Source organism: Symphalangus syndactylus, chromosome 1, assembly GCF_028878055.3.
Source record: "Symphalangus syndactylus isolate Jambi chromosome 1, NHGRI_mSymSyn1-v2.1_pri, whole genome shotgun sequence".
NCBI lineage: Eukaryota > Metazoa > Chordata > Mammalia > Primates > Hylobatidae > Symphalangus > Symphalangus syndactylus.
Genome location: NC_072423.2, coordinates 108,608,865 through 108,630,000, shown reverse-complemented (window position 1 = coordinate 108,630,000; position 21,136 = coordinate 108,608,865). Strand labels below are relative to the sequence as shown.

The 21,136-nt window shown below is 58.1% G+C and overlaps 1 protein-coding gene across 1 annotated transcript in view; it reads left to right on the top strand.

Moving 5' to 3' along the window:
- The window catches only part of DNAH1 (dynein axonemal heavy chain 1), an 83,780-nt gene that overhangs the window by 24,136 nt on the left and 38,508 nt on the right, over nucleotides 1-21,136 (top strand). The window contains exons 9-31 of the mRNA XM_055274669.2: nucleotides 2,822-2,979; nucleotides 3,829-4,040; nucleotides 4,807-5,105; nucleotides 6,169-6,319; nucleotides 7,230-7,423; nucleotides 7,537-7,762; nucleotides 8,316-8,435; nucleotides 8,835-8,917; nucleotides 10,284-10,425; nucleotides 10,874-11,029; nucleotides 11,425-11,623; nucleotides 11,702-11,955; nucleotides 13,168-13,380; nucleotides 14,955-15,119; nucleotides 15,946-16,067; nucleotides 16,231-16,336; nucleotides 16,892-17,071; nucleotides 17,588-17,728; nucleotides 18,258-18,421; nucleotides 18,653-18,766; nucleotides 19,506-19,694; nucleotides 20,002-20,107; nucleotides 20,730-20,843. Of these exons, the coding sequence (XP_055130644.2) occupies nucleotides 2,822-2,979; nucleotides 3,829-4,040; nucleotides 4,807-5,105; nucleotides 6,169-6,319; nucleotides 7,230-7,423; nucleotides 7,537-7,762; nucleotides 8,316-8,435; nucleotides 8,835-8,917; nucleotides 10,284-10,425; nucleotides 10,874-11,029; nucleotides 11,425-11,623; nucleotides 11,702-11,955; nucleotides 13,168-13,380; nucleotides 14,955-15,119; nucleotides 15,946-16,067; nucleotides 16,231-16,336; nucleotides 16,892-17,071; nucleotides 17,588-17,728; nucleotides 18,258-18,421; nucleotides 18,653-18,766; nucleotides 19,506-19,694; nucleotides 20,002-20,107; nucleotides 20,730-20,843 (3,808 nt within the window). The remainder of the gene's footprint in view (nucleotides 1-2,821; nucleotides 2,980-3,828; nucleotides 4,041-4,806; nucleotides 5,106-6,168; nucleotides 6,320-7,229; nucleotides 7,424-7,536; nucleotides 7,763-8,315; nucleotides 8,436-8,834; nucleotides 8,918-10,283; nucleotides 10,426-10,873; nucleotides 11,030-11,424; nucleotides 11,624-11,701; nucleotides 11,956-13,167; nucleotides 13,381-14,954; nucleotides 15,120-15,945; nucleotides 16,068-16,230; nucleotides 16,337-16,891; nucleotides 17,072-17,587; nucleotides 17,729-18,257; nucleotides 18,422-18,652; nucleotides 18,767-19,505; nucleotides 19,695-20,001; nucleotides 20,108-20,729; nucleotides 20,844-21,136) is intronic.

Below are 21,136 nucleotides of genomic sequence, written 5' to 3'. Positions count from 1 at the left end.
TGATAAGTGCTGTGAAGACCAAGCGAGAGAAGGGAATAGAGATGTCTCAGAAGGGCTTCTTTATATTAGGCGGTCAGGGAAAGCCTTCTTCACAGTGGTGATAACATTTGAGTTGAGGTCTAAAAAAGTAAGGGAAGAAAAGGATTCTGGCAGAAGGAACAGCAGTGCAGAGGCTGAAGTAGGGACAAGTTTGTGGTACTTGAGGAGCAGGGCAGGGTTACTGTGGCTGGGATGCAGAGAGAGATGTTGGTCGGGGAGGCTGGACCACAAGCAGGGGCAGAGACGCGGCCACGGGCCGACAGTCTGTGCAAGCCATGGGTGGTGGTGAGCAGAGGAGTGGCTTGATCATTTACGTGTTTAAAATATATTTTTTCCAACTCAAGTGGAGAATGAGTTGTAAGGGGGCAAGAGTGGAAGCAGGGAGATCAATGAGGAGACTAATGCCATAATCAGGGCCAGAGATCATGATGGTGGCTTGAACCAGAATAGTAGCTGAGCAGCAGGGGAGAAGGAGATACATTTGAGGTTTCCTCAGAGGTGGAGCCAATGAGAGCTGCTAACGGACTAAATGCAAGCTCACCCCAGGTCTGGGGATTTCCAATCTCAAAGCCCAGTTTCAGGATCAGGTGCAGGGGTCGCCCACCCTCGGGCCCAGTCATGGTGTTGCACATCCAGTAGCGGGAAGAGACCAGGGACCCCTCCCTAGGGCTTTGGTCAGTAGGGTGTGTGCAATGCTGTTCAGAGACAAGGAGGCTAGTGGGGATAGGGGGCAAGCGAGGGACAGGGGATGGAGAGAAATGAAGAGCTTGCTTTCCGACGTGCTGGTTCTGACACGTTGTGAGGCACCCAGTGTCAGTGTTGAGTGGGCTAGTGGATAAATGAGGGGAGAGAACTGCAGATAGGTGTGAGGGTTCTGGCTGAATAGAATAGGTGGTGTTCAGAGTCCGAGGCTGGAGGAGCTCACCTGGTGGGAGGTGTAGCTGGGGAAGACAAGGGGTCTCAGGACCCCTGGCATAGGCCAATGTTTAGAAGTCAGGGAGGTGAGGAAGATCCAGGGGAAGGGTGTCCCAGAAGCTCCGTGAGGACAGCGGTGCAGCAGAGTAGGAGGGAGCCACTGTGCCAAGTCTCTGAGAGGCCAGTGAGATGAGGCAGAGCCTGGAGCGGCCTCAGGGGCAGCGAGGGAAGAGATGAGGATGGGAAGAAGTGAGCACACCAGTTTTTCTTAAAGAAACACAAAGAGGGCCGGGCGCGGTGGCTCACGCTTGTAATCCCAGCGCTTTGGGAGGCCGAGGCGGGCGGATCACGAGGTCAGGAGATCGAGACCACGGTGAAACCCCATCTCTACTAAAAATACAAAAAATTAGCCAGGCGTGGTGGTGGGCGCCTGTAGTCCCAGCTACTCAGAGAGGCTGAGGCAGGAGAATGGCGTGAACCCGGGAGGCGGAGCTTGCAGTGAGCCGAGATTGTGCCACTGCACTCCAGCCTGGGTGACAGAGCGAGACTCCGTCTCAAAAAAAAAAAAAAAAAAAAAAGAAACACAAAGAGATAAAGTCAAGGGAGGGAAGAAAGTCAAGGGGCGGCTTCTAACGTGGGACATACTGGAGTGTGTGGGGACCCCTGGGAGGGCATGGGAGGGAAGGCAAAGAGACTGAGGTGGCTGAGCTTGCTGGGCTCTTCCTGAGAGCAGGGCATGCCTTCTACCCTGGCAGAAGGCAGGGAGATTCCGGGATGCGGAGATGGGGTCATTTCTGTCCAATGGCTTCTGAGTTCCGGATGAAATTCGAGGGACTTCACCCAGTGAGGGAGGGCGTGTCTGTGACTTGGCAGAGAAGGTGAGAAAGAGTCCTTTCCAGGTTGGGAGGGAGTGAGTAGATTTCTAGGCCAGGTTGAGGGTGTGTGGAAGGTGAGACCAGTCCCCTGCCTGTGAAGTTCTCCAACATCCTGCAGCTCTGGTGCAAGTATGGGCTGCAGGAAACTGAGGTTCCCTTGTGGTGCCATTACCACGGCTAAAGGGACTATTCAGAGGTGGCAGGGGTGGGAGGGAGGGAGAGATCAATGGAAGAGACCAACTCAAGGAACAGAAAGGCCTGTCCACAAAGGACGGAGATGCCGGCTGGCTCAGATGAGGCCTGAGCAAGCCAGGTGCCGGAACACAGCAGCATAGGCAATGTGTGCTGAGGAGTGAGTGAGTGAGCGAGTGAGCGAGCAAGTGAGTGAAATGGCCTCCAAGGGGTCTGCCTGTGTGAGGACGGGGGAGATGGTATGCACGCTCACCCCAGGTCTGCTGATTTCCGATCTCAGAGCCCAGTTTCAAAGTGAAGTGCAGGGGTCACCCACCCTCAGGCCCAGTCATGGGCACATCCTGAGTTCTCAGCACCTTCCAGGCGCTGCCATGATTGCTCGGTGAAAGCAAAGGAGCTCAGTGGCAGGCATCTTCCACTGCGCCATAGGGTAGCGGGCGGGGGTGCTGCAGGGGAGGTGCAGGCAGTGAGTGGCACTCTCTGAGGCTTCCAGGCCCAGGACTTCCTGCACCCCATCCCACTGTCTGGGGCCTGCCTTGGCTCCCAGAGACTGGCAACAGAAAATGGGGACAAGGGGCAGAAAATGGGGGACAGAAAATGGGGACAAGGGGCATGAAAGAAGCAGGGGAGGTGCACTTAGAGGTTAGTGGCTCAGGGCCAGATGGGGGTGTGCCCATGAATCCAGAGGGGAAGCCCTAAATGCGTGTCCCCAGGTCCATGCCAGAGCAGAGCCTGGGCCCCGGCTGGGGTTCACAGGGTGTGGAGCCCCTGATTCTCCTATCTGCCATCTCCATGGGCAGGGTTCTAGAGCACCTCAGCAGTCTCACCAGAGAAGTGAGCTTGGACTATGAGCGCAGCATGAACAAGATCAACTTTGACCACATTGTCTCTTCCAAGCCCGAGACCTTCTCCTACGTGACCCTCCCCAAGAAGGAGGAGGAGCAGGTGCCTGAGCGAGGTGAGCGTCACTGGACCAAGACGGGGGCCCCATGGCCATCCACCTGGCCAGAGCCCCCTCCCACCTTCCCCTCCAGGATCGTCTGCCCTGCCACTGAGGGCATCATCAGCCCAACACTCCCTGCACTTCCCCTGTTTCCAGCACTTGTCCCACTTCTCCCTGCTGCCTGGAGGGCTCTGGACCAGGGGAGGGGAAGAAGGCTCTTTTTGAACATATTAGTGGGAATAGCACAGAAGTTGCAAGGTGAATGTGTACTAGGAAACAATGCTTCAGCAGTAGGTGGAAGGGGCTCTGCTGATCTGACCTAAAGGATAGTCCTTCTTCCTCCAGTAGCAAGAGAGGAGACCGAGTCTCAGAGCAGGATCCCAGGGCCTGAGAACCCTCCTTGCTTTCAGCTCATCTGCCAACCTTCCTAGACTCAGCTTCCTGCATGTCATGTACTCCCGACGCAGGCTGGGGTGTGGACAGTGGGCATTCCAAGAGGTTCTGGTACCCACCCTTTCCTTCCTTGGTGCCCCAGGGCAGGCTGTGCGCAGACCTTAAGCTTGTGTGCAGCGTGGGCAGGAGTGGATGAGGAGAGGGTTCTTGGTTCTCATCTACTTCTCAGAGGAGCCTGTGACTAGGGGGTCCTGGAAGGAATTCCTTTACCCATCTCAGAGTAGGCACCTCACTGAAGAGCTTCAGCGCCACTCTGGCAAACTATGGAAAGGCGGGGCTCTGGGAACGCCAGTCACTCTTCAGGGAGAAGGCAGGAGTCACGGCCCTCCTTCAAGCACCCTGTGGATCTGTCCTGTCCACTGGTTTGGCCAGGCAGTGTCTGATCCTGGCCCTTGGCCCCTACCCCTGCAGGGCTGGTGAGTGTCCCCAAGTACCACTTCCGGGAACAGAAGGAGGACTTCACTTTCTTGTCCCTGCTCACACGGCCAGATGTCATCACGGCCCTCAGCAAGGTGAGGGCCGAGTGCAACAAGGTGACCGCCATGTCCCTGTTCCACTCGAGCCTCTCCAAGTACAGCCGCCTGGAGGAGTTTGAGCAGATCCAGTCACAGACCTTCTCCCAGGTTTGTGGGCGTCAAGGGCACAGAGGGGCAAACGCAGGGCAGACCCTTAGAACTGGCAGGCACGGGTCGCGGCTGCAGCAGAAGGCCAGGGTCAATGGGTCACGTGGTGAGGCTGTGAGCCCCTGCTTTCCTCAAAACCTGGCCTCAGCCTCTTCCTAGACCTTATTGGAGGCTGGGGTGGGGATCAAGGGTAGTGGCTCATCTTGGAGAGAAAGGGAAAACCAGGGCAGCCTCTCTTTCCAATCCCTTTCCATCCCAACTCTGGTTGCCTCTGAAGCAGATCCCTCGTCTTAGAAGGAGGAGCAGGACCCTCAGGCACCCCCATGTTGACCTGTGGATTGGGGTGTGAGGGAGGTGGGGCTGTACCCCCTCCTCACTCAACTCTGTCTCTGTCAGTCTCTCTACCTCATTCTCTGTCCTTCCCTCTTGGCCCGTTTTTGTCTTGTTCTCTGTCTCTCTGCTTCTCTCATCTCATTCTCTGGGTCTCTGTCTCTCGCTCATGGCTGGAGGGAAAGTCCTGCTTCTGCTGCCCTGTCCTCCCTCCCTCCTTTCTTCCCTCCTTCCCTGCCCAGCAGCCCTGGGCCCCCAGGGTCACATGAGGCTGTTGGTTGGCAGGGCTTGGCAGTAAGTTGGGGTAGGGGACATCCCTCCGCAGTCAGATGAGCCCTGAGCCGCCCCAAGTGCCCTGGTGCATAGAGTCCCTGAGTGCAGCTATAGGTGGTGGGTCCCCAGGGTGGCCATATGATGATGACTGTGGCCACTCCAGGTGCAGATGTTCCTCAAGGACAGCTGGATCAGCTCGCTAAAGGTGGCCACGCGCAGCAGCCTGCGCGACATGAGCAAGGGCTGGTACAACCTCTATGAGACCAACTGGGAGGTGTACCTCATGTCCAAGCTGCGCAAGCTGATGGAACTGGTGAAGTACATGCTGCAGGACACGCTGCGCTTCCTGGTGCAGGACTCACTTGCCAGCTTCTCACAGTTCATCAGCGACACCTGTTGCGGCGTGCTCAACTGCACCAATGACATGGTCTGGGGTGACGACTTAATTAACAGCCCCTACAGGTGGGGCCTGGCAGGGCGGAGGCACCTGTTGACACCAGAACTGTTCCTTGCTAGGCCCCAGTGGCTGGGATGGAGCAGGGTCAGGGACCAGGGCCAGGGTGCCCATCCATGCCAGGTCCCAGGCAGTAAGGAGAGCTGAGCTCCCTGCAGGCTGCTGGGCAATGTCCTGCCAGCCCTGGCTTGCATTGCTTCTGGTGACCTTCATTCACTCGATCATTGAGTTACTCAGTGGAGAAATATTCTTTGAGCACTTGCCATGAACCAGGCATGGTTCTAGGGGAACAAGAGAGGCCCAGTCCCTGGTCTCATGGGAAAGACAGGCAGCAAGCAGATAAATAAATACACACGGTCATTGCTGGTTTTGGCAGGGGCCATGATAGACACTGGGGGTGGGTCAAGGAGGAGGTGGCATCTGTGCCAAGACCTGAGATGTAAGAAGAAACAAGTTGTGAGGCGATGCGAGGTGGAGGCAGGTACAGGCAGAGAGATCAGCATGGGCAGAGGCACTGAGGGGAGGATGGGCCTGGCGCAGTTGAGGAAGGAAAGACTGGCCAGTGTGGCTGGAGTCAGGGAGGGGAGGGAGGGCTGCTCAGGATGGAGTGGGAGAGCTCGCAGGGACCAGGCCAGATATCACGGGGCCTCCTGAGGTCTCAGCTGGGGGCTGGATTTATTCTAAGTACAGTCAGAAGCCATCAGAGGGTTCCAGCTGGGATCCAGGCTTGGTTCTTGCTGCGTAGCGGAGATGGGAAGCCAAGGAAGATGGGCTCCTGGGGAGATTGTGGGGACTACAATGCCTAGGCCCTGGCAACCTCAGCACAGGGGTGGGGGGCCTCCCTCTCTTGTGGTGCTCATGGACCTTGGGTCATCTGAGGAGCAGAGGAACCTGTTTGGTTGGCCCAGGTCTTCCTCTCTGGTAACTTGGAGGTGTCTGGGAGGAAGGAGAAGGCAAGTATTGTGCATGGAGAGGCTCAAGAGTCATAGCGCTGGCAGGAAGGGCAGAGGACTGCCCCTGCACACAGGCCTCCTTGGCCTCTGGCCACAGTCAGCCCGCCATTGCCTGCAGGCCCCGGAAGAATCCCCTGTTCATCGTGGACCTGGTGCTGGACAGCTCTGGGGTGCACTATAGCACCCCACTGGAGCAGTTTGAGGCATCTCTGCTGAACCTCTTCAACAAGGGCATCCTGGCCACCCATGCGGTGCCCCAGCTAGAGAAGGTACATGCTGCAGCCTGAGCAGGCCCCAGGCACCTGCTGCCCTGGCTGCTGATTGCTCCCTGAGCTCGGGGTGCTGCCACAGTTCAACTGTATCACAGGCCTCCTCTCAGGCAGGCAGCATGCTCAGCCCTGTAAATCTCAAATATCCCATTTAATCCTCATCACAAGCTGCACTGTGACCTGTTAACACTCGCATTCTGTAGGTTGGGCTTGGAGAAGTGTAATAGCCTAAGATTGTGTAGCTGCTAGTGTCAGATTTTATAGGTGAGGCTTGGAGAAGTGTAATAGCCTAAGATTGCATAGCTGCTAAGTGTCGGAACTGCGATCTGAACCCTGGGCTTGCTGGTCCTCTGCTGCCACAGCCAGATCTGATGTAGACCCCACGCTCTGGATCCCACCCAGCTCTTGGCCTCTCTCTTCATCTCCAGAGGTGGACACAGGCCAGCTTCCACATACAGACCCTCTGTCCAACGTCCCCACCAGTCACTGCCACTGCACACACACCCAGCTGCACACAGCCCACTTCCAGGCCCAAGAGCCCCTGTAGTCCTAGCCCTTCTTGTTGCCTTTGCTGGTCAGTTAGAGCCCTCATGACCCGGCTGTCTTTTCTGCACCTTTTCTTGGTTCTGGGCTGAGTCAGGCCCAGGCAGAGTCATGCCCAGGCAGAGGAAGATGCTGCTCCTTGGTGGGCCTCACAGGGGCTTCTGGCCTTGTAAAGAGACAGCACAGCAAACCCCCTCCTCCCGCTGCATCCCCGCTTTCTGTGTTTGGCCACCCTGCCACACACTAGGCTTCAGGCCACATCCTGCCCCTGCTTGCCCTGCTCCTCGGGAGGACTCCCCATCTCCCCTGTGCTCATTCACCCCCTGGCTCATCCAGATCTGCCCTGCCACATGCCTTCCCTCCGCAGCTGGTGATGGAGGACATCTTCATCAGCGGTGACCCCCTGCTGGAGTCGGTGGGCCTTCATGAGCCACTGGTGGAGGAGCTACGGGCCACCATCGCCAGTGCCGTGGCCAAGGCCATGATCCCACTGCAGGCCTACGCCAAGGAGTACCAAAAGTACCTGGAGCTGAACAACAATGACATTGCCTCCTTTCTCAAGTGCGTACGTGTGCCCATGCGCATCGGAGGGTGTCCGTGTGTCTGTGCATGTGTATCCCCTGCGCACCCTGCTCACCATCCTCTGCCCCCTCCCATGTGCTTGCTGTCCTCAGAGCCTACCAGATGCAGGGCCTGTTGGCCCAGGAGGTGCGGGAGGTAGTGCTCACCCACCTGCGGGAGAAGGAGATCCTGGACAGCTCGCTGCCCAGCAGCATCATCATTGGGCCTTTCTACATCAACACCGACAACGTCAAGCAGAGCCTGTCCAAGAAACGCAAGGCCCTGGCCACTTCCATGCTGGACATCCTTGCCAAGAACCTGCACAAGGAGGTGGATAGTGTAAGTGCCCACCTGCCCCGCCTCAGTGACCACAGCAGCACACACGGACCCTCACATACACGGCAAGATGGCCCCAAGCAGGGTCTGGGGTGTCTGTGGACGCCCAAGCCAAGGGAAGGAGCTGGAAATCACCCTGCCCCATCCCTGCCTGTCTGCAGAGAGCTGTCCCATATGGGAGGTCCCAGGAAACGGGGGTTTCCACCTCCTTCCCCAGACTTGTAGAGGCCTGGGAAGCCTCACGAAGGACACCCTTGACGGACTTGTTTCATGGAGCTAGGGGATTCGAGTGCAGGCCTCAGAAGCCCTGCGTGTGTTGGTAGGGCTGGAGGAGGCTGAAAGGGTGAGGTGTGCCGGGTCACGCCCTTGCCCCGCTGACAGTCCTCAGCAACCCAGGGAGCCCACCAGGAGCACCCCTCTTGGAAAGCGCCCCAGGGCGTTGGGGTGGAGGGAACAGTTACCCATAGGGAGATGCTGGAGACCAAGGAGGAGGAGCAGGCGAGGGAAGGCAAGGGAGCAGCACGCTGCCCTCACCAGCGCCTCCTCCCACTGCCAGATCTGCGAGGAGTTCCGCAGCATCAGCCGCAAGATCTATGAGAAGCCCAACAGCATTGAGGAGCTGGCTGAGCTGCGAGAGTGGATGAAGGGCATCCCGGAGAGGCTGGTGGGCCTGGAGGTGAGGCAGGCACATGGGCACTGGGACCAGGGAGGCACAGGGCTGGTGTTAAGAGTCTGAGGGCTGGGGCAGGCAGGGGCTGGGAGGTCGGACTCAGGAGGCTGAGGGTGAGGTAGTTGGACAGAGGACAGATGGGGTTTAGGGGGTTGTGACCTGGGGCTTCAGAGCTCTGCTGTCTGGGGGTAGGGGGGCTGGAAGCTGGAGGTGTGGCAGCCATGGCTCTTGGAGCCCTGAGCCTGATGCTGCCCTTGCACCCTGGGCCTCCTCCCCTGGCCCAGGCCTCCCCACTCTGAAAGAGAGCAGCCCCTCTCTAGTACCCGTCTCTCTGGGGAGCCGGGTTCCAATTACCCACCCCCTCCCTGGCACACGTGAAGTTCTCATTACCACCTGTCTGTGCAGGAGCGGATTGTGAAGGTCATGGATGACTACCAGGTCATGGATGAATTCCTCTACAACCTCAGCTCAGATGACTTCAATGACAAGTGAGTGGGAGCTTGGCCCCCATGCCAGGTGCGGGGTGGAGCATGAGGGGAGCTGCTAAGCTGCAGAGGCTCCCAAATGCCCCAGCTGCCACAGTCTGTGCAGTCTCCCCAGAAACACCCCACTGACATTCCAGAAGCCAGGGCTCCACACATGGGCCGGGACCAGCCAGGGCCAGGTGGCCAGTGGGGCAGAAGGAATTCATTTGGGCCTCTTGGCCTCAGCTGCTCCCCAACCCTGTCTCTGTCCTGTCAACGGCCTGGCAAACGTTTTGCTTGTTGTTTTTTGGAATAGAGTTTTGCTCTGTCACCCGGGCTGGAGTGCAGTGGCGCCATCTCAGCTCATTGCAACCTCCGCCTCCAGGGTTCAAGTGATTCTCCCTGCCTCAGCCTCCTGAGTAGCTGGGATTACAGGTGCCCACAACCATGCCCGGCTAATTTTTATATTTTCAGGGGTTTCACCATGTAGGCTGGTATCGAACTCCTGACCTCAGGTGATCCACCCGCCTCGCCCTCCCAAACAGCTAGGATTATAGGCGTGAGCCACCACGCCCAGCCTGACACACGTATTTTACTGTGGACCTAGGGTTTCCTGTTTGTGGCTGGTGCCCTTTGGGGTTCTTGGGAGCACTGAGAGAGGCAAAGCTCAGCCTGGTGGGCAGTCCCTGGAGAGGGGCATTTGTCCCCACCCAAGTCAAAAGCCTTGTGGGAAACAGCCTTAGGTGCCCTTTTCCAACCAAGCCTTACTGAGGCCGCCAGAGACTCCATACCCAGTGCTGCCTCACAGATGTTGGGGGAGTCAGGACCGTCAGGGCCCTGCCCAGGAAAGGGAGATACTGGCAGACAGGGCACCTGGGTGCTCAGGGGGAACTCCCCCGGGGCCAGCGTCCCCAGGCCGGCTGCAGGTGGAAGCCCCACATCCCACAGATCCCCTGTGTCAGCTGGGAAAGGGAGTTGGTCTGACCTGAAGGCAGCTGGCCTGAGGGCCCTGGCTAGAGACTGTGGCTTTGCCTTCTCTGAGGAAAGGCCCCTCTGGCCCCTGAGGCTTAAGAGGGGAACTTGGCCTCACTCTTCTCACTTCCCCTTGGTCCCTGTCACTACACTGGGCACCTTGGGTCTGCATCTCACTGGATGCAGACTGCAGCTCCCAGGGGGCAGGGCAGCCTCCCTGATGGTGGCAGTCGCGCCTCCCAGCTCACCTGCACTTTCCAGCTGTCCGGCCCCAAGTGGCCTCCACAGCTGCCTGGATTTCCCCTGAACCCCTTCTCACTGGCTGCCTGGGTGCCTGGTGGGATGCCCCTGCCTGGCCTTGCCACTCCACCACTTCAGCCATGATATTTCTCCCAATCTCCACCCCCATCCCGGCCAGATGGATTGCCAGCAACTGGCCTTCTAAGATCCTTCGGCAGATAGAGCTGGTGCAGCAGCAGCATGTGGAGGATGAGGAGAAGTTCCGCAAAATCCAGATCATGGATCAGAACAACTTCCAAGAGAAGCTGGAAGGGCTGCAGGTGGGGCACGGCTGCAGGCTTGGTGCTAGATGCACCCCCCACCACATACATGCACAGTTCTCCAGGGCCTGGCCTCACTTCTTGCATTCAGGAGGTGCTGAGTCAACATGTGATAGGCGAGCAGATGGATGAATGAATAAATGGCTGAAAGAATGAACTCAAAGGCTAAAGAGATGCCTAGGCAGCAAGCTCCAGAAAGATTCAGAGCAGTAAAGTCCCCAGCTCTTCTGTTGTGTCCTTGGTGGCCTACTGGGCAGTGGGCACAGTGTCAGGGCACTGGGTCTCCCCTAGCTTTGCTGTGAGGAACCTGCTCACTCCAGGAGAACAACCTCCTTAGAACTGGGAGGAGTGGACGTTCTGGGACCTCCAGTTCCCTGGGTTTGCATGGGAAGGCGTGGACACAAGTGGGGCTGCAGGGGCATCTGACCCATTGCTCCTTGGCCTGCAGCTGGTGGTAGCTGGCTTCTCCATCCACGTGGAGATTTCGCGGGCACACGAGATCGCCAATGAGGTACGGCGTGTCAAGAAGCAGCTGAAGGACTGCCAGCAGCTGGCCATGCTCTACAACAACCGCGAGCGCATCTTCAGCTTGCCCATCACCAATGTAGGCCTCCTGCAGGCACTCTGCCCCCAGTCCCCCAGGCTTGAGGAAGCAGCTCATGTAGATGCAGCTGCCAGGAGCCAGGGCTCTGGCATTTGGGGGCAGGACCCAGCAGGCTGCACAGTGGAGACAGCCCAACCCTGGCCCTCAGGTTGAGGAGGCCCCTGGTACCAGGCAGGGGGCCTGAGGGTCAGCCCAGGTCTGGTGCAACAGCTCAGAGCCCAGATCTCAGGTGGGAAGAGAAGAAGGGAGGCCAGGCCCAAGTGTGTGGGGGCAGGGTCAGGGACATCAGCCAGGAGCAAGGGAGAGGGAGAGGACCTGACCCAAGAAGGGGCAACATGGAGAGAGACTGGAAAGCGTCCCAAGACAGCCCCGGCCCTGCCCTCCTGTCCCTGCAGTATGACAAACTCTCCAGGATGGTGAAGGAGTTCCAACCTTACCTGGACCTTTGGACCACAGCCTCTGACTGGCTGCGCTGGTCGGAGAGCTGGATGAATGACCCCCTCTCCGCCATTGATGCTGAGCAACTGGAGAAGAACGTGGTTGAAGCCTTCAAAACCATGCACAAGTGCGTGAAGCAGTTCAAGGACATGCCAGGTAGGGAGCCAAGCCGGCCAATCCCCTCCTCCCTGCCTCTGCTGCCTGCCTCTCATGCCTTTCTGTCCTACCCGGCAGCCTGCCAGGAAGTGGCCTTGGACATCCGGGCCCGCATCGAGGAGTTCAAACCATACATCCCGCTGATCCAGGGGCTGCGCAACCCTGGCATGCGGAACCGGCACTGGGAGACACTGTCCAACCAGATCAACATCAACGTCAGGCCCAAGGCCAACCTGACGTTTGCTCGTTGCCTCAAGATGAACCTGCAGGACCATATCGAGAGCATCAGCAAGGTGGCCGAGGTGGCTGGCAAGGAGTACGCCATTGAGCAGGTGGGCAGCCACCAGCGGGCCCAGCCACCCCAGCCAGGCCCTGCCGGACAGCCTGGACTCCTGCTCTGGCAACCACAGCCACTTGCGAGGATGACAGTAATAAGCCCCATCCCTGGGGTCATGAGGCCCAGGGGTTGAGATGCATTCTATTAAGTGAGTTAATAATGCACATAAAATTCTTGACAGTGTCCACCATTGCTATTATTCTTCAGTTACTCCTCTCAAGAGCCCCAGGAAGGAGCTAATAGCATTAGCCTCAATTTAACAGATGAGTCAGGCCGGGTGCAGTGACACATGCCTGTAAATCCCAGCACTTTGGGAGGCTGAGAAGGAAGGATCGCTTGAGCCCAGGAGTTTGAGACCAGCCTGGGCAACATAGGGAGACCCCCATCTCTACAAAAAAGATATTAGCCAGGCATGGTGGCACATGCTTGTGGTCCCAGCTTCTTGGGAGGCTGAGGCTGCAGTGAGCAGTGATTATGCCACTGCACTGCAGCCAGAGAGACAGACTGAGACCCTGTCTCAAAACAAAACAAAAGAAAACAAACAAACAAAAAAACAGATAAGTCAATTAAGGCTCAGAAAGGTTCAGCAACTGGCCAGGGTGACACAGTAAATGCTGGAGGTGAGACCAGTGCCCACACTCCTCCTAACCTTAGCTGCCTCCCAACATGTGCGTACAACCACATGCAGCCCACATGTAACAGTGAACTGGGCTGAACACAGTGGCTCATGCCTATAATCCCAGCACTTTGGGAGGCCGAGGCGGGTGGATCACCTGAGGTCAGGAGTTCGAGACCAGCCTGGCCAACATGGTGAAACCCAATCTCTACTAAAAATACAAGAAATAGCCGAGTGTGGTGGCACATGCCTGTAATCCCAGCTACTCGGGAGGCTGAGGCAGGAGAATTGCTTGAATCTGGGAGGCAGAGATTGCAGTGAACCAAGATTGTGCCACTGTGCTCCAGCCTGGGTGACAGAGCAAGACTCCACCTCAGAAAAAAAAAAAAAAAAAAAAAAGAGTGAATTGGCCCTGAATTTAGATGAGGGGCTCACACAGGACTTGTTGCCAGACAAGCCGAGAGTATTTGCCAGAGCGGCCATGTGGAGGTCATGGCCAGGTACTGTCTGCTGCTTCCCTGGGCAGGGCTGGTCAGATAGCAGCAGGACAAACCCCTCCCAGGACTCAGTCTGGCTTGTCCCCCACCCCAGGCACTGGACAAGATGGAGAAGGAGTGGTCGACCATCCTGTTCAACGTACTGCCCTACAAGGCGACAGACACCTACATCCTGAAGAGCCCGGACGAGGCCTCACAGCTGCTGGACGACCACATCGTCATGACCCAGAGCATGTCATTTTCACCCTACAAGAAGCCTTTTGAGCAGCGCATCAACTCCTGGGAGAACAAACTGAAGCTGACCCAGGTCGGCCCTCCCCACAGTCCTTCCCTCATCGCTCCCCCACTTCAGAGAGCCCAGCCCACAGGTGTCACTGATGGTCTCCGGGTGGGGTTCAAAGCATTGCAGTGCCTTGCCCCCATTCACACAGCCCCTGGCTCTCTGGCAGGCCCCGCCCTACTGCATTCAGAGGGGGGCAACTAGGATGGGCTCTCCATCCATGAGGTTCAGCTACTGGATGAAGCAGATAAGGGTGCGTAGGGGCAGCATTTGGGTCCCAAAATGTGGCTGAGGATGGGCCTGAGAACTGCCAGCTGGCCTCCCCAGGGCTGCCTGAGCTTGGGACAACCAGGACCTCCACTACTGATACTTTCTGGGCCAGATGTCACAAGGCCCCAGAGCACCTCAGTGCCCTTTCCCACCCTGTCCTGAGCTTCTGTTCTCATCTCATTTGGAGCTACCTTGGTTGAGGGGACTGGGCCACCAGGGACTGCACTTGTCTTGGGATCTCAAGGCCAGAGGCAAGGGCTGCCCACAGAGCCCTGGAGGGCAGTTCCAGGGCCAGCCTGCAGATGTGACTGTGATATCCCCTTCCCCGGGCCTCCCTGAGAGCTGTTCAGAGACCTCCGGCGAAGGCCAGCAGCAGGTACGGAGGGCTCATCTGTGTGCCTGGACCACGCAGAGATGCCTGAGCTGGTCAGCACTGTCCCAGGTCCCCCTCTGCTCATGCTGTCCACTCGACCTGGAGTTCGACACCCGCCTTCCATCTCCTCCAAGGCCCAGAAACAAGCAGCCTCGCCAACTCTCCCTCACCCTCCTTCACCCTCCTTCAAGGGGTTCCGACCGAGGCCATTGTCAGTGCCTCTCACAGAGTCCACTACACATGCTGGGCCCATGATTCAGGGGCAGAACTGGCCCCTTAGTGGGCTGTGGGCCCCTCGAGGGAAGGGACCAGGCCACATTCCCCTCTGTTTCCCCTAGTGCCCACCAGGGCCTGGCACAGTCCTGACACTGCTGACTGTGACCCCCATCCCATGAGGAAGAAATGGATGAGTGCGTGAGTTTGCACTGAGGGGAGAAGACGAGATACATCCTGAATGGGGAATTTGAAGGCGGAAGGGGGAAATGGCTCATTTTGAAGATGTCTCACCCTTGGACTCATGTTTCAGAGAGTATTTTAGGACTCTCACACTCAAGACCTATTGCATCTCAGAGAATCCTGGGGTCATGGACCCAGAAGTCCTTCCAGGAAGGAGGCTGGTTTGTCTCCCAGGCACCGAGTCTCTCCTGTCACTGCAGGCTTTGCTGGCGTGGGTGTGTTCCTCCCTTTGGAAGAGCAGCTCCCCCGGCTCCTTTGGAGGCTTGGGCATCCTGTGGGGATGTGGGACTTCTCTGGAGGGCAGGCATCCCTGTATCCTCTTTGTTCCCTGGAGTATCACAGATGACAGCACCATCTAGAAATCTCCCTGTAGACATTGGCTTTGGTGTCCAGTGCTCTGCCCAACATGCTGGTGGGGTGAAATGTCTCAGTCATTGGGACAAACCCCAGCTTGGACCCTGACAGTCTGTATCACACCCCTCCCTGCCCCTTCCCTCCCCAGGAGGTTCTGGAGGAGTGGCTGAACTGTCAGCGGTCTTGGCTCTACCTGGAGCCTATCTTTAGCTCTGAGGACATCAACTGGCAGCTGCCTGTGGAGAGCAAGCGCTACCAGACCATGGAGCAGATCTGGAAGAAGATCATGAAGAATGCCTACGAGAACCGGGAGGCAAGCTCAATGGGGGTGGGAGGGGCAGCTGGGATCCCCAAGGGCCCTGGTCACATTGCTGGTAGCCTCCTAGTCTCTTCCCTCCCTACACAGAAAAGGCTGGTGGACAAGCGTGAGGATTTGGTCTTGACCCATGTCCTCCAGAGTGGGCTCCCCAGCCTCAGAGTTGCTCCTTAGAGGCGCAGTCACTGACAGTTTTTCTCTTGGAGATCCACAGCCCATATTAGCATTTTTTGTTGGTTTGTTTTTGTTTTTTTTTGAAACGGAGTTTTGCTCTTGTTGCCCAGGCTGGAGTGCCATGGTGCAATCTCGGCTCACTGCACCCTTCACCTCCCTGGTTCACCTCCCAGAGGCTGAGACAGGATTCCCCTGTCTCAGCCTACCAAGTAGCTGGGATTACAGGCATGTGCCACCACGCCCGGCTGATTTTTTTTTGTTTTGTATTTAGTAGAGCTGGGGTTTCACCATATTGGTCAGGCTGATCTCAAACTCCTGACCTCAGGTGATCCACCCGCCTCAGCCTCCCAAAGCGCTGGGATTACAGACGTGAGCCACCACGCCCGGCCCATATTAGCATTTTAGAAGCCCTGACAAGTCCTGCGGCAAAACAAACTCTTTAGCTTTGTTTAACTCTAACTTGTTTGACCATAGAATTTTTTCTGTGGGGCTGATGGATGCAGCCACTGGCTCAGGGAGAATTTTTCTGCATCTTCCTTCCCAGGCCCTGCTGAGGGGCTCCGGCTAGTGTGGGTGCTCTGGGATGAGCCTGCCTTGCTACCTGGACCATGCTCACTGCCCATTTCTGTGCATGGCCCGGGCCCTGCAGGTGATCAATGTGTGTTCTGACCTGAGAATGCTGGATAGCCTGCGGGACTGCAACAAGATTCTGGACCTGGTGCAGAAGGGCCTCAGCGAGTATCTGGAGACCAAGCGGAGCGCCTTCCCCAGGTGAGTGCCACCTGGCCCATGCCTGGTCTGCCACTGTCTGCCCATAAGGCTGAGGCATCCAGGGCCCTGCTCAGGCTAGGGTGCGGAGATGTCAGCAGGGCTGGGGCAGCTGGGGCCCAGGAAGCCTGCACGACCCGCTTCCTCACCCCTGTTCCCCTGGCAGATTCTACTTCCTGTCAGATGACGAACTACTAGAGATCTTGTCGCAGACAAAGGACCCCACGGCCGTGCAGCCACACCTGCACAAGTGCTTCGAGAACATCGCCCGGGTGGGCAGCTGGGCCCGGGGCTCAGGGCCGGGAGCATGGGGTGTCTTCCCAGGGAGAACATCTCTCCTTTTGTGATGAGCCATTTTAGCAGGAAATGTGGCAAATGACATTCCTCGTCTTTGGAGACACACCTGGGGCCTGTGGGAGGAAGGTCAACTGCAGAATCCCCAGCTCAGGGCTGGGGGCCCTGGATTTCCAACTCACCAGGTGCTCCCTGTGTCCCCAGCACACTGCAAAACCCATGAGGCCAGAGGCCTGTGACCCGCCTTGTCTTCCCTCATCTATGCAGGAGGCCGGGGACATGCAAGGCAGTCAGCCTCCTTCCCCAAAGCCTGCTTCATGCCGGGCCTGGGCTGGGGCCTGACCACTGCTGGGGAGAAGGCAGGCCATCCAGCCTGGGAAGGCCCAGCCAAGATAGACTTTCGGGGGGACAGGAAGGCAGGGCTTTCTTCCTGAGGTGGAGGGCACTGGGCAGGCTCAGCGCTGGGGCTGTGGTGGCCAGGGCATCTGGGCACACCAGGGGTGACCCCACTCCTGCTCCTCCACTGCTTGCAGCTGCTGTTCCAGGAGGACCTGGCGATCACGCACATGTACTCAGCCGAGGGGGAGGAGGTGCAGTTGTCCTTCTCCATCTACCCCTCCAGCAACGTGGAGGACTGGCTGCGGGAGGTGGAGCGCAGCATGAAGGCCAGTGTGCACGACATCATTGAGAAGGCCATCAGGGCCTACCCCACGGTAAGCCGCCCGCAGCCCGTGCAGCCTTCCACCCCTGCGCCCCTCTCCTCTGCTCCGTCTCAGTGCCCCTCCTGCTCCAGCCGGCCTCGTCCTCAGGCTGCAGCCATGAGGTCCCTGGGGGCTCAGGTGGGACTCTGGAGTCTTTCCTTTCCACACACACTCCAGAAAGTGAGACTCACTCCTAATGATCATCGGGATGGCTGTTTCGGTTCCCAGCACTCACTGGGTGCCAGGCTCCAGGCTGGGCCCTCTCCTGCAGTCTTTCTCTCAGCTCTATGACCATAACTGGCAGCTGGGCTCTAGGTGACTCCCCAGCCTGCAGAGTCAGTTCAGAGATATCTCTGCCACCCTGAGAAGCCCAGAGCATAAGGGCTTCCCTGCTCTGAAGGGACTGGTGGCATCAACAACTGGAGCCAAGTCTGAAAGGCCAGAGCACAGACAGCATTCAGAGGAAGAAGAAAGAATGGGATTGGGGCTGTGGCTGTCCAGGTCAGCCTGCCCATGCTGTCTTCCCAGATGCCCAGGACCCAGTGGGTTCTGAACTGGCCTGGCCAGGTGACTATCGCTGGGTGCCAGACCTACTGGACCATGGAGGTGGCAGATGCTCTGGAGGCCGGCGACCTCAGAAGCCAACTGTTCCCCCAGCTCTGCCAGCAGGTTGGAGTCAAGAGGACCCCTGTCTGTCCCCCTCCACCCCTTACATGGCAAAGGAGGGCCCAGTCCCTCCGGAAGCTTTCTCCAATGTTGAGCCCGGAAGAGGCCCGGGGTTGGGTCTAAAGGGGAGGTCAGACACCCTTGAAGTGTCTCACAACCAGCCACCTGCAGGAAGGACAGGCCTGAGGCGATGCCCCCTCCCCAAGGGTCAGTGAGGGAGCCACGCGCCTGGTCCCTCCTGCACAGTACCGCAGGCACCCCTTGCCCTGTGCTCCGGTGCCTTGCCAGGCTCCCCCTCCCGGCCTTGAGGGTTCAGGCAGCACCACATGCTGCAGGGAGGCAGACGCCAGGCGTGTGCCTTCATTCTACTTCCTTCCTTCCCCTGCCCGGTCCCTGGTCCCCTTCCAACTCAGACCATCAGAGCCCCCCAGGATAGAGGGACTGTTCGTGGTGGAAGCCCACCCTCTGTGAAAGGGGAGGGTGAGCCTCCTCGTGGTACCCTGATGTTTGACAGTGCGCCCCATTCCTGCAGCTCAGTGATCTGGTGGCCCTGGTGCGGGGGAAGCTGTCCCACATACAGCGGGCGGTGCTGTCAGCGCTAATCGTCATTGAGGTCCACGCCAAGGACGTGGTGAGCAAGCTAATCCAGGAGAACGTGGTCAGCGTGAAGGACTTCGAGTGGATCTCACAGCTGAGGTGAGGACGTGGGGGATGCCTCCAGGGCCAGAGCAGCTGCCAGGAAGGGGCAGGGGAAAAGAGGAAAGTCAGTTAGCAATAAGCTGGTCCCTGTCCTCGAGGTTCTGGGACAAGCTGGGTATGGGTGCCTTGATGCCCTCATTCCCAAAAAGAACCCTCTCTCCTTGACCATATACCCTGCCCAGTGGCCCAAGGCCCCATGGCCAGGCCCTCATCTCCCTGCACCGCCAGGTACTACTGGACAAATAATGACCTGTATATCCGTGCTGTGAATGCTGAGTTCATCTATGGCTACGAGTACCTGGGCAACAGTGGGAGGCTGGTGATCACGCCCCTCACCGACAGGTGAGGGTTCCCTTCTTGCTCCTTCCTACACTAAGACCCTCCGTCCAGTTCTTTCTGGCCCAGGAATCCAGGGACCATGGCCACTCTGGGGTGATCTAGTCCATCAGAGCAGTGCAGGATTAGGACCAAGGGCTTTGGGCTCAGACCTCAGTTCTGCCCGTCACAGGCAGAGTGACTTCGGGCAGGTGACTTGACCCCTCTGTGCCTGAGTTTCCTCTGAGGCCTCCTCATGGTGGTAATGAGAATTTCATGAGCTGATACATGTAGAGCTCTCAGCACAGATGTGGCACTCAGTGAGCATCTAATGGGTATGCGCTTTCCTGTTTTTATCCATCAATTCTTCCTTTAATATGCCAGAGAAACTGAGCTGAGAGACATTACGGGTGAGCTCTTCTCTAATAGTTCTCTCCTAGCTCAGTCAGTCATGTCATCTTGCCGCCTGTGTCTAGCACCAGCTGGATTTTCAAGCTGTGTTTTGAGTGAGGGAAGTGAAGTGTGGCCACATGTCGGCCATCCCCAGGGGTCCCTGGGCCAAGCTGGGCAGGGCGGTGAAATGGGACAGGGAAAGCGCTAGGCAGGTATCCACAGGCTCCAGTCCTGACCCCGGAGCCAGGGCTGGGCACACCCCGGCCCCCCAAAAGGGGACGGGGCAAGAGGCCCCAGTCCACAGGAAATTCCAAGGAAAGGGGGAGTGTCCAGGCCATGTGCGGCCCGAGCCCACCTCCTCTCTCTCCTGCAGGTGCTACCTGACACTGACCGGAGCTCTGCACCTCAAGTTTGGGGGTGCCCCAGCTGGCCCAGCAGGCACAGGCAAAACTGAGACCACCAAAGACCTGGGCAAGGCCTTGGCCGTACAGACTGTTGTGTTCAACTGCTCTGACCAGCTCGACTTCATGGCCATGGGCAAGTTCTTCAAGGGCCTGGCCAGGTGAGGCTGGGCGTGAGCATGGCACAGGATGGGATAGCACGGCCTAGCTCTCCTTGGGGAGGGCTAAGTGAGGGCACTGCCTGAGAGGGGCCTTGAAGGATGGTGGAGGGGACAGAAGGGGTGATAGGCATCAGGGCTTGGTCCCGGGGGCACTGGGGTGGGGAGTGTTGGTGGGTTGAAGACTGAGCTGATGGAGATTGCCCCTGAGGGCTTCCTCCCAAGTGGAGTTGGAGGGGGCCCTCAGCGGGAGGTGCCCAGGTTGGGCTCTGAACACATGTGCCCCATCCAATGTTCCGGCCTCACTCAGTGCTGGGGCCTGGGCCTGCTTCGACGAGTTCAATCGCATCGACATCGAGGTGCTGTCAGTGGTGGCGCAGCAGATCACCACCATCCAGAAGGCGCAGCAGCAGCGGGTGAGCCTGGGGGCCCCACCTTACTCCTTCAGATCTGCCACGCTCACGCCACCATACTGCTCCCCATTGCAGGCTGAGAAGCCAGGCGCTAGGGTCCACCCTGGGTCCAGCCTCTCTTGTCCCAGGGGGCACACCCTCACCCCAGTCTGTGGGCAGCTCCCAGGCCAAGCTGCAGGGGATGAAGCGGTCCCCTCCTCATTATATCCTGACCTTTATGGAAAGCCCTAGGCATTGTTCCTCTCTCTAGCCAAGTGCAGGGCGGCCAGGGACCTTGTTCTGGGGACAGGAGCTGAGAGGCTGGCAGTTACCCCCTCCCCCACTTCCCCTAGTCAGGCTGAGCTTGCCTGGGGCTGGGGAATTGGGGGTGGAGCGAGTGGGAAGCAGGAGATGTGGAGACCTCCAAGGGCCTGAAGCCAGGAGCTGGGAGGCCATGGGTAGCCACTGGGGTCTGAGGTTTCAGGCCAGATCCTGAGAGAGGGTACAACCCATGATCAGGGGTCCAGGCCTAGCCTACCAGCTACAGCCAGGACAGGGGCATCAACAGGGGACAAGGGGCCCACTCAGAGGAGGGGACAAGGTTGGGCACCCTAGTCCCAGGCAAGTCAGCCTCTCCCCACTGCAGGTGGAACGCTTCATGTTTGAGGGTGTGGAGATCCCACTGGTGCCATCCTGCGCAGTGTTTATCACCATGAACCCAGGCTACGCTGGCCGCACGGAGCTGCCTGACAATCTGAAGGCAAGTGCAGGCCCAGAGTGGCCCAGGAAGCACCAGAGCTCTAGCCTGAGTTCAGAGATGCTAAGTCACTTATGCAAGGACACAGTTGTTTGGACTCCAGGGACTGTGATTCCCTTTGGCAGCCCCCTAGCCATGGCGGGGAGGCCTCAGGGCCTCAGACTTGTCCTCAGGGCATGGGAGAAGTCAGGCTGCCTATGGATGTGGTGTGGAGGGGGAATCTTATGAGACCTGTTCACCCTGGGCCTTCAGGAGAAACAGGAAAACAGGAGCCAAGAGTGGCATCTCCTGAGAGT